Source organism: Lichenostomus cassidix, chromosome 1, assembly GCF_008360975.1.
Source record: "Lichenostomus cassidix isolate B80296 chromosome 1, HeHo_3.0, whole genome shotgun sequence".
NCBI classification, from domain to species: domain Eukaryota; kingdom Metazoa; phylum Chordata; class Aves; order Passeriformes; family Meliphagidae; genus Lichenostomus; species Lichenostomus cassidix.
In genome coordinates, this window is record NC_139479.1 from 20,772,457 (window position 1) to 20,787,424 (window position 14,968).

At 36.8% G+C, this 14,968-nt stretch overlaps 1 protein-coding gene across 7 annotated transcripts in view; it reads right to left on the reverse strand.

The window, feature by feature from the left end:
• STS (steroid sulfatase) overlaps nt 1-14,968 on the reverse strand; it is a 107,330-nt gene that overhangs the window by 32,549 nt on the left and 59,813 nt on the right. For 6 of the 7 annotated variants that reach the window (XM_085052582.1, XM_085052562.1, XM_085052572.1 and 3 more), the window contains one exon: nt 6,574-6,711. The exons of the other annotated variant lie outside the window; for it this stretch is intronic. In XM_085052582.1, coding sequence (XP_084908708.1) covers nt 6,574-6,711 — 138 coding nt within the window. The remainder of the gene's footprint in view (nt 1-6,573; nt 6,712-14,968) is intronic. 7 annotated transcript variants of the gene reach the window in all.

Here is a 14,968-nt window from a genome sequence, read left to right on the forward strand (position 1 = left end):
CAGTGTTCTGATGCAGGTCCGAGACACAGGCAAAATATACACATCCAAAAGACAGTAAGATATGTAAGGAGACTGAACAGAAAATCCCATTTGTAACGAAGTGGGATAGATGTCAACAAGGGATAGTGAGGGAGGACTTCAAGTGTCTGCATATGTACCAGTGAAATAGCATAGTGAGAAAAAGTGTGGAGAAAAGTTTTTATTGCCTCCATCGTTTACTGCTGTAAATTATGTACATAGAGAGATATATATGTTTAACAGCACACTGAAGCTAATTTAAGAAATTACTCACTAAGAAACTAAATAAAAATTACCACAAAATACTTAGATTCAAAATCTCAGGGTATGTCCTAGGTTGCAATATAGATGTATTTAAGTATTCTATTACCACCAGCTGTGGGCCGTTAGCTATTATCAGCTGCTAATGATCCACTCCGGATGACAGGCAATGGGCCATCAGGGACCCACCGTGTGACTCATGGACTTATCTCATCCCATTGTGGGATGCTCTGCCCAGGAGGGAGGAACCAGGTGTTCCCACGTGGATATAACCTGGCCTTGGAACTGCCTGAGCTGGCCCTGTCTACTGGGTTCCCAGAGGACGAGAGCTACCACTGGATCTTCAGCTGGAGACTAGACCTTCACAGGATCACCACTTCAACTGGACTACTTCAGTTGGACTGCTACTACCACCCTAACAGGGTGTTAGGTTGTATCTGACTTTGTCAGTGCTTTTCCTTGTATTATTTCACTTATTTTTAATTTCAATCTTGACTTGTGATCTCCCACTGGTTTGTTTTCAAACCAATACAGGGTATCAAAGAAGAAAACAATAGTGCCCTTTAAATCAATTACCTCATGCTAGTTGTTAATATAGATAACATTCTACTTATTTATTCTACTCATCTAATACCAAAGCAGAGATCTAAAGTATTTGGAAAAATGAACTTTATTTCTGTTCCTAAATGAAAGCTATGGTGACTAGCTCAAATGGACATGCTTCAATGGGGCAGATAGTGAAAAACACCTAAGAAGAAGTGAGTGCAGGTATCCTGGAAATCCTATACACAAGCAATACCTTAATGTTCCATACTTTCAACAGAGAAATATTACAGCACTGAAAAAAAAATCTGGAAAAATTACATAGGAAGTTTTAAGAAGATACTTCAGTCACACCTATTAGTTTCCATACTTCAAGCTAAAATTGTTAATATTGATTTATTAATTAAATTTTTAGCACTGTGAATTTAAGTAAAATTGTAATAGTATCATGTATGCATCCCAGGTGTACTTCATGAGTTCAGGTAAGGAGGCCTTCAGTTTTTGGGGAGAAATTCTTGCTAAAATAGCCACTATTTTTTGTTTTAGAAGCTGTATCTAGATTTAAACCTTTGAAAGATCTTTGACAAAGACCTTCAGGAAAAGTTACTGGAACATTAATCATGGGTTAGGAGACAAAGTGTTGTCATGAATCAAAATATCACTAACAGGTAGGAAACAAAAAGAGAAAATAAACAGCCTGTGACCCTTTGCAAAAATACCCAAAACCAATAGTAAGGTACCTTGATGCTACTCTGTGTTAAGCTCCTTACTAATTTAGTGTATTTGAGGTTTCTCACTCTGGGAAAAGCAGCAAACCCCAGAAACCCCATGAAAGAGGGTCACCTCTGTGAACCTCCCACATGAGTCCAGACCGGGTGGTGCTGGGATGCTGCGAACACAGGAGTGGATTGTGTCCATGACAGAGACAAACAGGAGATGAGGCAATTCAGGAGATATAGTCTCTGTGCTCTAGAAATCCAGGGTTTATTGAGGTGCAGCGGGGCGGCACGGGGTGCATGGAGTCAGGACAGGTCAGAGGGGAGCGGAGCAGGGCTGGATCTGAGGGTGCAGAGCGCAGAATGGAAGCGAACATGGGGTTAAGAGGGGGTGCTGGATGGGAGCAGTTTGCATGGGAGAACCAACCGAGACGCGAGGGATACAGGATTGACAGGGAAGCCAGGGAATGGGGGTATAAGGGGGGAGGGTACAGAACTTTGAAAACCAATAATAAACTTCAGGTAGAAGGAACAGAGTAGAACCTTCTAGCTATTAACACCAAAAGGATAAAGAGGAGGAGAAATCACAAAAAACAATACTCTTGTTCCCTGACGCATATTTGAGGAGGCTGGCTGCAAGGTGTCTTGGGGGAACACTTTTTGTCACCCTGACCTAAAGGTCTCTTCAGACCCAGGGGGCTTCCTCAGGTATATCAGCCTCCAAGCTCATCAGGGCTAAGCTCACTGCAACATATATTTACTTCATTTTTGAAGGGGAAGTGATACCCATATGACACAGGTTTCACAGGCTGACCAAATTTAGAATAGAAGATAATGCTCATTACACCTAGTTGGATGAACAGAAAATGATACAACTTCGAATTCTGTGAAAATATTTGCAGCAAAATGAGCATTAGAGAAAAAATAGCTGAGCTGGGGTCCACAGTGCTAGTTATTCATACTGTAACTTTCATTGCATACTTTACAGATGTGCATTAAGCCCTACTCTTTCTAATCAGTAAGATTAAAAGAAGACAGGCAACCTATAGGATGAAATGGACAATGTCAAAAAGCATGTATATGAACAGTAGTGAGAATTAATGGCAAAACCCAAAAGGCAATACCTGTAAAGTAATTTAAAAAGATACATTGCACAATTAGAAATAATTCACAGAGGAAAATAACAAGAGATTAGGGATTAGAAATATCTCATCAGTTTAAACTGATAAGAGAGATGGAAGAGCTAATTATTTTCTGAATGAGGTATTAAAGGCAAAGAGGTACCATAAAATTATACAAAACAAAGCTAAGCTAGAGAAAGAGATAAAAACTTTTCTGTCCCTTATCCTGTATCAGTGAGGAAATGGTATTAAACTTCAAGATGTTCCATGAAATTTGCAACTGTCTCATGTCAAAATAGTAAATGAAAGCACTATGTTCTCATTGACAAGTGATAGAAGCTATGCTCAGAATTTAGAAAGACTCAAAGTGGAAATTAATCTTTATATGATTAAAAATTTATATAACTAATGCTAATAATCTTTGTAGAATCTAAATTGTCAGGATTCACATCTTAAACCAAGGTGATAGTATCCAGGATTAGGAGGAGTGTTACGGCCCAAGCAGCTGAGATAGAACTCAGTGCCCTTGAGAATGTGGAGGATTGGGATGAAATGAGAGAAGTGCCAGAAGAAAGTGAAGAAGAGATGGATTATCCCAGCAACCTCCCAGAAAAGTATTACAGATAGTATAGGCCGTTATCTCTCTCCAACCACTCGACGCATGCATATCTCATTGTTAGACATTGGTGAATTTAGACTGTAAATTACTTGTATTCACTTTTCTATTTGTTCTGAAAACTTGTAAACCCGCCTAGTTATGTACCCTTATAACCTGTTGTAGAGCCTTTGTTCAGGGCTCTTCAGATCTTTCTCCAAACTTTCCTATCCCCGATGTAACCCCAAATAAAGCTGAAGAGACCTCATCTCGTTCTCTCGCCTGAGTCGACTTCCAGAAGCCCAAATTCATCTCCTGTGTAGCTCAAGACAGCCCTTCTCCCCACTGAAAGAACTTTCCTGTGGCATTTAAAGCACTTCTGGTTATGACTTCAGAAGTAGCCGCCACAGAGGAGATCTTCTTAGGGATTTTATTTACTACACACGTTCTGATTCTGATAAGCAACTGTCAAAAAAAGGCCACTGGAAAGAGATCTTGATGCATCACTTCAGTATTACTATATAACATCTTCTGAAAAGGGATACTGAAGAGATAACCAGACTGTGTATGACAGCAACTGGTTAAATACTTTGTTAGCTCTGGTTTCTAATTTCAAGGGCTATCCAAATTTATGGTGAACTGTTCTGCAGTTAGAATCCAAATAAAACCTTCAAATAGTGATTTCTCCTTTTTGCATCCAGTCTTGCAGCACTAGCTTAACTCTCCAAACCCCTCTTAAATTTTATTATTGGTGCTTATTTGGCTAGGTATCAAGATAAATGAGTGAGTTAGGATTGTAGAGATCTGTTGAGAGGCTTTGATTTTAGGGTAGAATCAATTATGGCTGAGCATGCTGCTCCAGCTCTGACAAGAGGGTTAAGTGGCTTGATTCATATTTGCATTCATTCAGCACTCAGATACAAAAAGATAAGTAGTGGAAGTTGACTACCAGAGATGGGAGAAAGGACATGTATGTCTCCCAGTTTTTTAAACTGCTCTCAAAAGGAAGCAAACTCCTGTTGTGTGCACAGCTCATGAGCACAAGCAGCATAAAGATTGTCCATTTGCTTTTTCAGGCACATTGCTATATCAGTGCCTGAGACTTGAGGCTTCACAGGTCTGTTTCTCATTAACTCTGACAGAGATGTACAGACACTTTTCATCACACATGACTTTTAATATGAATACATTTCTATGTATGAAAATTGCTAGTTACGCAATTAATCGTTTCCACTTCAGTCCTTTTGGAAACTATGCATGATATACGTGTTAAATTAGGGACTGATTTGGAGATGGAGGGAGTGGAAGATAAAGCAGAATTCATTGTATTTTAAAATGTTAAAAGTATATTCAACTAATTTCATGGGTATTTTATTTTCTTTTTATTTTAGCAAGAATTTCTCTCATCAAATAATTATTTTGTTTCTCACATTGTGATTTTTTTCTCACCCATTGTGGATTACAACATTTGCCAGCACAGGACAGATGGTAAGTGCAAACCGTATTTTTTTTTTTTTTTTTTAAAGAAGTCCCATTACTACCCAACTAAACCTATCAATCAGATTCTTTTATTAATCCAGGCAAGATCTATTTCAAGTTTTTCTCTGCACTGTGAGTATGACTATAAAATTTTGCAAGGCTTGAGAGAAAAGACTCCATTCAATCAAAGTTCCTCAAGAAGACAAATTCCCAAGTGTATTTTTTTCTTCCTTATCATTTATCCTGTACCTTATGTCTGGCAATCTAGAAGGCAAATATTTTTTAGAGCTTCTAAAACACCTCAGGCTGTGCCTACAGCTACAGATATGCAACCATATGGTTCCTTAATTACTTAAAACACTACTCAAGGTCTATGTGCTAACATCCAAGATACATTTCACTCTTGTGTTTGCCCAAGGGGATCCATCTGATAGACTGACCTCATGATTTTGGCATTCCTTGTTTTGATTGTGTGGCATTTCTTTTGCAGTTTTCTTAAAACATAAGGGTCATTTCTTAGACAGATACCTACTGACAAAAACTGGGGTTTTCTTGCTTGAAACCCCACTGTATTGTTATCACTTACTCTATATGTGTATCCTTTTTCCTTTTTGAAGTTTTGCAGATGATACAAATCTGGAAAGAGTGGAAGGTTATGTTACCATCCAAAGGGACCCTGACAGGCTTGGAGAAATGGGCCAAAAGGAATTTCATTAAGTTCAGCAAAAGAAATAGCAAGTCCTGCATCTTCACAGCAGTAACCTCTAGAAAATCAAAGGCTGGGGGTAACTGGCTGGAAAGCAGATCTGCAGAGAGGGACTGGAGGGTCCTAATGAGCAACCAGCTGAGCATGAGCCAGAAATGTGCCCTTCTGGCAGGGAAAGACAACATCACTCTGAGCGGCATTAGGAAGAATGCTTCCAGCATGTCTTGTTCTCTGCTCAGCACTGGTGAGACATGCCTGGAGCACTGCTGCAGAACTCCCCAGTACAAGGGACATGGGTGTGGTGGAATGAGTTCAAAGGTAGGTGATGAATGATTAAGTAGCTGGAGCATTCAATATATGAGGAGAGACTGAGAGAGATGTTCAGCCTGCAGAAGAAAATGCTTAGTGGGATATTATCCATCTGTAGGGATACATGGATTTACCTGAGTAAAGAGGACAGAGCCAGACTCTTTTCAGTAAGGGCCACCAACTGGACAAGAGGCAATGGGCACAAACTAAAGCACAGAAAACTCCATTTAAACATAAGAAAAAATTGTTTTTTTAATGGAGAGTATGATCAAACACTACAGAAAATTGCCCAAGGAGACTATAAAGTTTCCATCACTGGAGATTTTCATAACTTGACTGGATACAATCCTGAGTAATGTGCTATAGCTGACCCTGCTCTGCAGGAGCTGGGGCTGCACACCTTGAGAGATGCCTTCCAGGCTCAACTACTATGAGATTTTGTAGTTCTCCGATACTATATATATCAAAAAAAAAAAAAAAAATCAGACCTAAGGAAAATTTACTTCTTTCTCTCTAAAACTAAAAGTTTCAAGTTTGGCAAATGACTCCAAAAACTCCTGGATTTCTTTGATCTTGTTCCCTGAAATATAAGTGGAAAACAAATTGCACAGCCTCTACCTAGTGAAAGAATGAAAAGAAATTAATCTCTGGTAAAGAGACAAGAAGACTCATTGAATTTCATTAAAAAAAAAAATAAAACCAAACATTCTTACTTAATTTCAATAAGATTGAAGATTGGCCACAAAGTACATTACAGTTTTGGTGCAAACCCAAGGAGATGCTTTCTTCTTGCATTTTTTTCAAGAACAATCAGAGATCTTTCACCTTTATATATGCCATTATATCCTCCATGAACTTCTCCAGCACTGGAAATTTCTTCAACATGAGCCCCTTGGTCAGATGTAAAATATACAAGAGTTTTGTCACTCAGATTATGTTTCTCCAGCACATCCAGAACTTGCCCTAGGTTGAAAAAAAAAAAAAGAAAAAAGGACAGCTTTGAGGTATTTGAGTGACTTTTTCATTACCCTTGGCACATATAAATATTTGTGCGCTTGTGCCTTTTTGAGGCCACTTTTCACATAAACTCTCTTAGACACAGCAATTGGGACCTGCAGCATGCAGGGCACACAAAAAGGGCAAAACCACACAGGGCTTGTAGCAATCAGGACCATGACTTGGTTGCTGCAGGGTTTCTTGCAGTACTGAAGGAGAGGATTTGTGCACATCAGAGAAAAGGGCTAATCCACAGAGAGCAAGTGACCTTTGGAAGCAGTTGCTCGCAATCAAGGAAATCCCTTAGCAAGAAGATTCAAGCCATTGAGGATATCTGAAAGAGTCTCAGCATGCACAGTAGCTCTCACAGTTTGGGGGTAAAGCCTTGCTGCCTAGCAACCTATAGAGGCAGCATGGCAAAAATCTCAGTGTGGATATTAAGAGTAAGACAAAAAAAAAAAAGAGAAAAAGGAAGAGAATGCATGTAGCACCTTTGGAGTATGTGTGGTTTCATTATCAAACCTATTAATTAGTCCTTAATAGTTCATCATATAGAAAAACTTCAACTAAACACAAAATGTGCCAGGTAATAAACATACACAGGTCCACACATTTAAAAGACGTATCCACATGGATATGTTTTGCACCTCTAAGGGACCATGGGCTCATGTTTCATTTTCACAAAGGGCTCCTCACACTACTTTGGCATTGTGGAGGGCCTTACAGTTATATAAATTACACTGAATCCTCTTTAGACTGAATTCTTTAAAGTGTATTTCTGTATGAATGAGAGTGAAGCTGCTCTTTGTAACTTGCTCCAGTGAATTTTATACTGATTAGGAATCTAAAATTATTGGTCCTGGAAAATGACCAAAGCTTAAGAATATTATCCTTCACATCAGCCTGACAATGAACCTGTCCTTTAGGGATCTCAGAACATATAAAGATAATTCTGTCTTCACAGCCATTTTATCTTTATTCTTTCACTTAAGAATCCAAGAATGGTCCAATTTGAATGTTAATTTTGATTTGCTAACCTGTCCACTAAGAATTCATTCATCATCTGATGTACAATTATTGTGTCAAATGGGATGAGATAAGAACTTTGAAATAGAGCTTTCCTAAATGGTTTTCAGACCATTGTTTCTGTTGCTATGCTCTTATTCTGGAAAAGGAGTAAATACTTTACCTTATTGCTACTATTTCTAGCTGTCTTTTAATGTTATATCATTCTAAAACTGCCTTGTTAATAAGGTTGACTGTCTTCATTTTTCAAATGGCTAGGTCATGAATAAAGGAACATCAGCAGTTAAATGTAAGTGACACCTGTTGGTCTTGTTTATAAACTAGGAGCGAAGAAGAAATGTAAGAGTAGGAGAATTTGTTTATGTAAATTTTGAAGCCTTGTGGGAGTTGAAATTTCCCAACAGAGCTGAGGAAAATCTGTTACAAAGGCTGACATTTGAAAGTGGGTGGGTTGAGGGAAAATCACGCAGATCCATCTGACAAGCCATGCGCTTACTGCATGAGGTGGACTTAGTGCCAGAAAAAAAGTGCCAGAAAAAAGAGGCAATTTCCCATTGGCTTCTAGAATTGTTTGGAGAATGTACTTGCTAAGTGATTACAATATTTCTTGGAAAGGTGTCGATGATAAAAAAGTGGAGTACAAAGATAAATTAGGGCATTATGTGTAGGTATTCAGCCACATGACCTCCGGTTTCCTCCCAACCTATATCTGACCAGCCATGCGCTTGCTGCGTGAGATGGACTTAGTGCCAGAAAAGAAAGAGGCAATTTCCCATTGGCTTCTCAACCTGTTTGGAGAATGTACTTGCTAAGTGATTACAATATCTCTTGGAAAAGTGTCAACAATGATAAAAAAAGTAGAGTACAAAGATAAATTAGGACATTATGGGTAGGTATTCAGCCACATGACCTCCAGAGTTCCCTCCCAACCTGTATCAAGCTATGATTTTATGACACTACATGATTTTATGATTTTACAATACCATGACAATAATAATAAATGGTATTGTGCAAAGAAATATATGTGCAGTGTTGTGCACGACAGTATTTTGTACACACACTATTTTCTGTGATAAAATTGAACGTTCAAATTCATCCTGTATATAAAACAAAATGAAAATAAACTGAGAATTGCATGCAATATACCACATTAAATTATCTGCGGTGATCAAAGGCATTAGCAATCTTTCAATAACAGCCATTTTGATTTCCCAACTAATTTGGGAAAAAATAAGAAGCAATGAAAAGTGTCTTGCTATCATAGATAATTGAACTTAAAATTAAAAATTAATATTAAAATTAAAGACATTAAGATGACCTTTTTTGAAACAAGACTGAGCAACTTGACTTGCCCTGATAAAAAAATAAAGTTCTGACACTCAAATGCTTCCCATTTTAGAAAAAAAAAACCACCCAAATCAAATGCATAGAAATTCACACTCAAAACTTGTAAAACTTCAATTTCCTTCCAAAGGATTTTTAAACACAAAGAGGATTGGCTACGTTAGGTTTAATTAATGACTGCTAAAATGACAATTTATTTTAGCAGCAACATTTTTCAGTACAGATGGACTAATACTGGTAATGCAAATAAAATTATTGTCAGAGTATGGCAGTCACAATGCACTCACAAGCAAACCTTCCATTTCTATTTTGATCTTGAACACTGGCACCTACTAGAATGAAAATTGTAAATAAACAGCAAAGTGTGTGCTACCAGGAAATAAGCCACATGTAAGTGCATTTGAATGATGTGAGTATGGTTAACACAAGAAATACATTCACTTACCAGTTATTCTAAATTGTAACTAGTGCAGAAAAATGCAAAGAATGCACTGTGGATGTCTATGAACAGTTATCTTTCATGTTCAATATTATATGAATTTTGGAAGCAAATATTATCATGAAGACAAAAAACAACTTTTACTGTTTTCTTACTTTTTTTTTTTTAACTCCTTCTTACTACTTCTGTATATTCCAGAGACTTTAGAATTAAGTTAAAACCGACGTATAAATATTCCCAGGCAATGGCAGTTATTTTAGTTGCCTGGGAAGAGGTGAATCACAGCTGCAAAAAGACCTTTTTTACCTGTTGATATAAAAAGAAAAAATAGGCAAGTAACTGCAAACTAAATGCTTTCATATTAGACATTGAGGACAGCAAGATGAATTGTACCCAAAGTGCTTGACACGCAACCCTATGAGCAACACACTTTAATGAGTGTGGTGAACAGATAAATGATGTCTGTGTAAGAGATGATGGTAAAACTGTACTGCTTCACCCATAAGATATGACTGGAAATATGTCATATGTCATGTGCTCTTGCTCTCTAGAGGAATGGGGCTTCAGATGGCTTAGTGTACCCTCTGAGTTCTATTGCAGGTTTCAGAAAGCAATGCAAATTTTAATAGAATCTTTGGATGTAAAGAGTTCATACAGAATATGAAACTGTAGGATGAATAGGCCAAAACATCAGGAAAACTATGGCTTTGTTCAAGCAACAATAGCTTGCAATCCCCAGAGTAGGAAATTATCAATTAAAATGGAAAGAGTTTAGGTTAAAATACCTCACTTGAAAGCCACATTCTGAAAAATTAACTGCTGTATTGGTTTATGTGGATGGCACCAGTTAAATTTTTCTGATTTGAACAGAACATATTTGGAAAGACATTTCTGAATATTAAAATCAATCTAGCTGAAGGAGCTGTATAATTTCTGCAGCTTTTTAGCAACTAGAATTTCAGATGAAGTTACTCCTACCGTTGCCATTCTAGGAATGTATTCCATAATGTAGGTGACTAACATTGTAGCAGACAAAGGTGTTAGATCATTGGACATTCTTCTTCCATTATATTTTTTTAAGATACAAAACAGATTGAGGACAGTGTTAAGATGTTACTTGTTTTAATTAGCAAGTCAGTGCTACAAAATTTAAGTGAAGCTTCCTCTGAAATATACTGAGGAGTGCTCTCTATATTCTGCTGTCCATTGTTGCTTCAAGCTGTGTAAAATTATAAAGGATTGTTTCATTCTGAATGTGAAAATGCCAATTTCAGTGGAGTGATAGCCATGTGAAAGTGAGAAGAGCAATTGACTCTGTTCTTTGGAAGAAAACACAGTGCCATGCTGCTATTTAATGTCTCTAGCACAGCCTGAATGAGCTGAACCAGCCTCTCTAATGTTAAATGTAATTTCTGAGTTTTGACTCATGTAAAGCTCCTACTGTAGGCATCTACATGAAGAGATAGGTTTTATAAAAAATGACTATTCATTTGTAAACAAGGTACACACATTGAAAAACAATAATGTGTTTACCAACGTGTTAGTGACGTGGACAATTGTTCAAAGGTTTAGTCAAGTAAGCATATAAAATACATTTTATTCATAAATTAGTTTACGGTCATTTCAAGTCAACAGGAAAGAAATATTATTTGTATTAATTTAAAATAATTTAGAGTATCACTGAAATTGTGAATAATAAGCTACAGGAAACAGATGACCTCTGTGTAATCTAGGCATTAGGACAAAATAGTCTCTCTGCTTGTGAGAAAAGCTTTAAAGCAGTTTGCTGGATTCAAAGAAAAAACAAGTTTCAGAAGGAGGGTTAAGGATCTGTCTCAGAAAAAGACAGGTGACAATAAAGGAAATTCCTGTGAATGTAACATTCTTTTCCAACTCCAGTAAACTGTCACGTGCCTCTCTTGTATCCAGAAACTTACAGCAAGTTTTAGACAATTATGGAACAAAGATTCCAATAGGTCAGCCTGGGAAGATAAGCCATCACATCACTGCCTTGAAGAGGTTTGATTGTTTTTGGGGTTTTATTGTTTTTGTTTGCTGTTCAGAATTTGCTACTGCTGTTCATGTTTGGTTTTGAATAGCATCATTAACCAGAATTACAACTTGTAGTAAGCTCTAGGCATTCACCTCTGTGAGTGGCGAGCCTTTGAATAAATGCATAAAATCTGACAAATTAATGCTACATGCATAAGTATTTGGAAACCCACATTTCTCCCAGAAAATATATTGATGCCATTCAACTGCACACCCACAGGTTTACTATACAGTAAACCTCTTGGGAACTCCTTTCTGCTAGAGCAGTTTAAGATTTTCCACAGTAATCTTCTCTTCTGGGTTCAATGGCTAGGATTTTCACCTTATGAAATGTTAATGTGCAACTTCTGCATACCATGATTCACAAGTGAACAATCATTTTAATCTCTATGTTGATTTTCTGTGATGAAGAAAAGATACTTCACTCTAATGCACTGATCTGATTACAAAATCCACTGACTAAAACCTTTGTATTAAAACAAGCTTATAACTAAGACCAAGACATCCCTATCTTAATTTTAGCTTTTGTACATTTCAGGCTATAAATATGCAAATGTTCCTGTGGTATGCTCAGAGCCATCCAGTTTCCCTTTGATAAATATGTAAATCAGTTTGTCTCTGCAGTGTGGAAGTAATTATCACTTTCAGACCTAGTCATTGAGCACAACACTTGAGGTAAAGATGGAAAAAATTAAAACCATTGACAGCAACACAAGAAGTGGCTGCACATATGGTGAACAGTACATAAACTCTGCATGCAACTTGTTTAACATTCAGAGCTACAATACAATCATTGTAAAGTGGAAATTATGGGACAAAGCATTAGGATTTGCTATGGCACATTTTCTAGCCAGTCAACAGAACACATGCACCTAAGAAGACAAGTGATTTTCATAAGAAGGACATTAGCGTATGAGCCTCAAAGGTGAGAGTAAATATTAGGTAATACAACTCTTTGACCAGTACAGAAAATAGATGCATAACTAATTACAAAAGGTATAATTCCTGCAGGAAGAAAGCAGAGTGTACATTCAGTACAAAGCCCTGAATCAGTAGTACTAGAAAACTATTTCTAAAGTTACACCATGGATCCAAAAGTACAAAGTTGGAGTCTCAAACACGCTAAGCTCCTTCTATGATAGGTTAGTAAGCTCTTCAATGTCAACAGGACATTCTGCAAAAGAGTAGCATCTGGTTCTGAAAAAACACATCTATATTAGTGTTTTAATTCATAACAGGAGCGCATGTTTACAGTAAATCCAATCATGGACAGTTAACATATTTATGTTTCCATAGCAAAGCCCTCTTGAATTTTGTGACCTGGATTTCTTTCGAAGTCTAAACCCAAGGACAAATTCTGGGAATGCAACTAAGGCACTCATACTACGGATGGGCTTTCAGTCAGGGATGACAGTAGAGCAGGTCTGAAGTGGGTTTCCTGTTTCTGCCTGTGTGCTGACAGTCTTTTTCCAGCTCAGAAGACAGTTCAGACCTGCCACTGTTGGCAATTTTAAACATAGTAGGATCGATGGATCCTCCACTGAAACTCTGGTGCAGCCAGATCCACCTGTGCAAGCTTTAGATTCACAGAGGGTGGGATTTACATACAATGTACACATCTACATCCAACATAGTTACTATAAATATTTTTGAAGGTCAATAATGCAAAAAGAATGAATTTTCATATGCAGCTCACCTACCCTAAGAATTTGGCCCCAAAAATGCCGATTTCTTTTCAAAGTGAAGGTAAGACAATTGCCCCAGATGTAACTTCCTACACCAGAAATCAGATAAGTCTATAGTCTATAGAAATCAGATAAGTCTATAGAACATCAAACACTTTCCTGTCAGATTCCCATAGACTCAAAGTGAGACCAGTAAATCAGTGGAAGTGCTTAGAAAAGGGTTTTGTCTTTTAAACAAAAAAAACAAAGCAACTTTGGTGTGGAGTCAGCTAAGCTATTAGTGTGAACTTGCTTTTTGTTTGGATTTGGATTGCCATGTAGCTGAAAACATGCAATTCACTTGTGACTGTTTATACAGTTTTATAAGTATAATGTGTCTTTCAGACCCTCAGGATAAATTTTCAGCACAGTGCACAGCAGATTATGAATGCACACTGCTTAGCAGCTTTGAATAAATCAACCAAATTTTGACTTATGTGTAAGGTTTTTCCTAGATATGAGTACCACATCTCTTATTTTTCTTATTCATATAGGTTCAAATTATTTTTAAATGTGAAAGTTTGAATGATATTTTAGATATGTATAAATACATGTGGATAATAAAGCACAGATTTAAGATGTCTGAAGACCTGTTAGTATAGCAGCAATATAGACCATCCAGGATGGAAAAGATTCCTGTACTACAACAATAATGATGAATTATTACAGGTCAAAAAGTATAACTAATCAGTGGCTATTTCATTATTAGTATTTAAATTAGCTAATAAATGCATTGCTTGAAATTCACATTTAGACCTTACATCTGTTGAACATAAGTCTATGTATTTCTAATGTAAATCTCAACTTTTAGCCTGCTTAAAATGCTAAAATATGAGAGATGGTCATGCAATTTTAGGAGGGTCCATTGCATTTGCATTTTGCATGACATCTGTGATAACTTTTTGGGTAAATTTACATCTTCATTCTGCACACATCTAAGATGCCATTTCACACATACAACTAAGATGCATAATGAAAAAGAGATTGTCTCATTTTCCAGTTTGAGGTCTCCCACGTTTTTTTCCAAATTATGAAAGGGATTTCTCTAGATGTGACCTTGGCAAACTGTAGTGACAACTAAGGGATGCCATTCAGTTTTGAATTAGACTGTCAGGTGAAGTTAAGGCTTCAGCTATTTGATCATTCCAATATATGCCAATTATGATTGATTGAATAAATGTGGAGTGATAAAAGAAGCTCTTCTCTAGGTCTTCAAAAGTTTAAATATTTATTAATGTCAGACTAAGTTTTAAACTGAATATGTATACGGTCCTAGATCCAAATACATAATGACAACATTTTGCCAGATTAAAGAATTATGAAGAATTTAAAGGAGGGCAAATAATTTAACCCCCCATTTTAATCCTCTGCACTTTTCTGAACACTTCAAAGTATTTGCCAGTTGTTTGTTTCATTTTTATAACTTTTATTAAGTAAAATTCACACTGTGATAAAATTGGATGACATTAGAGCATAAGCATTTATTGTCTTTCAGCAGCCAAATTTTTTAATCTTCACTGAATTTGGAAGCAAGTTTTAAACATTTGCTATAAATTACATAACATAAGTTAAGAGGAGTTTTATCAAGATTGAATTATTATACCTCATGAAATCCTAATAAATTTAATTTCCTCCTTTT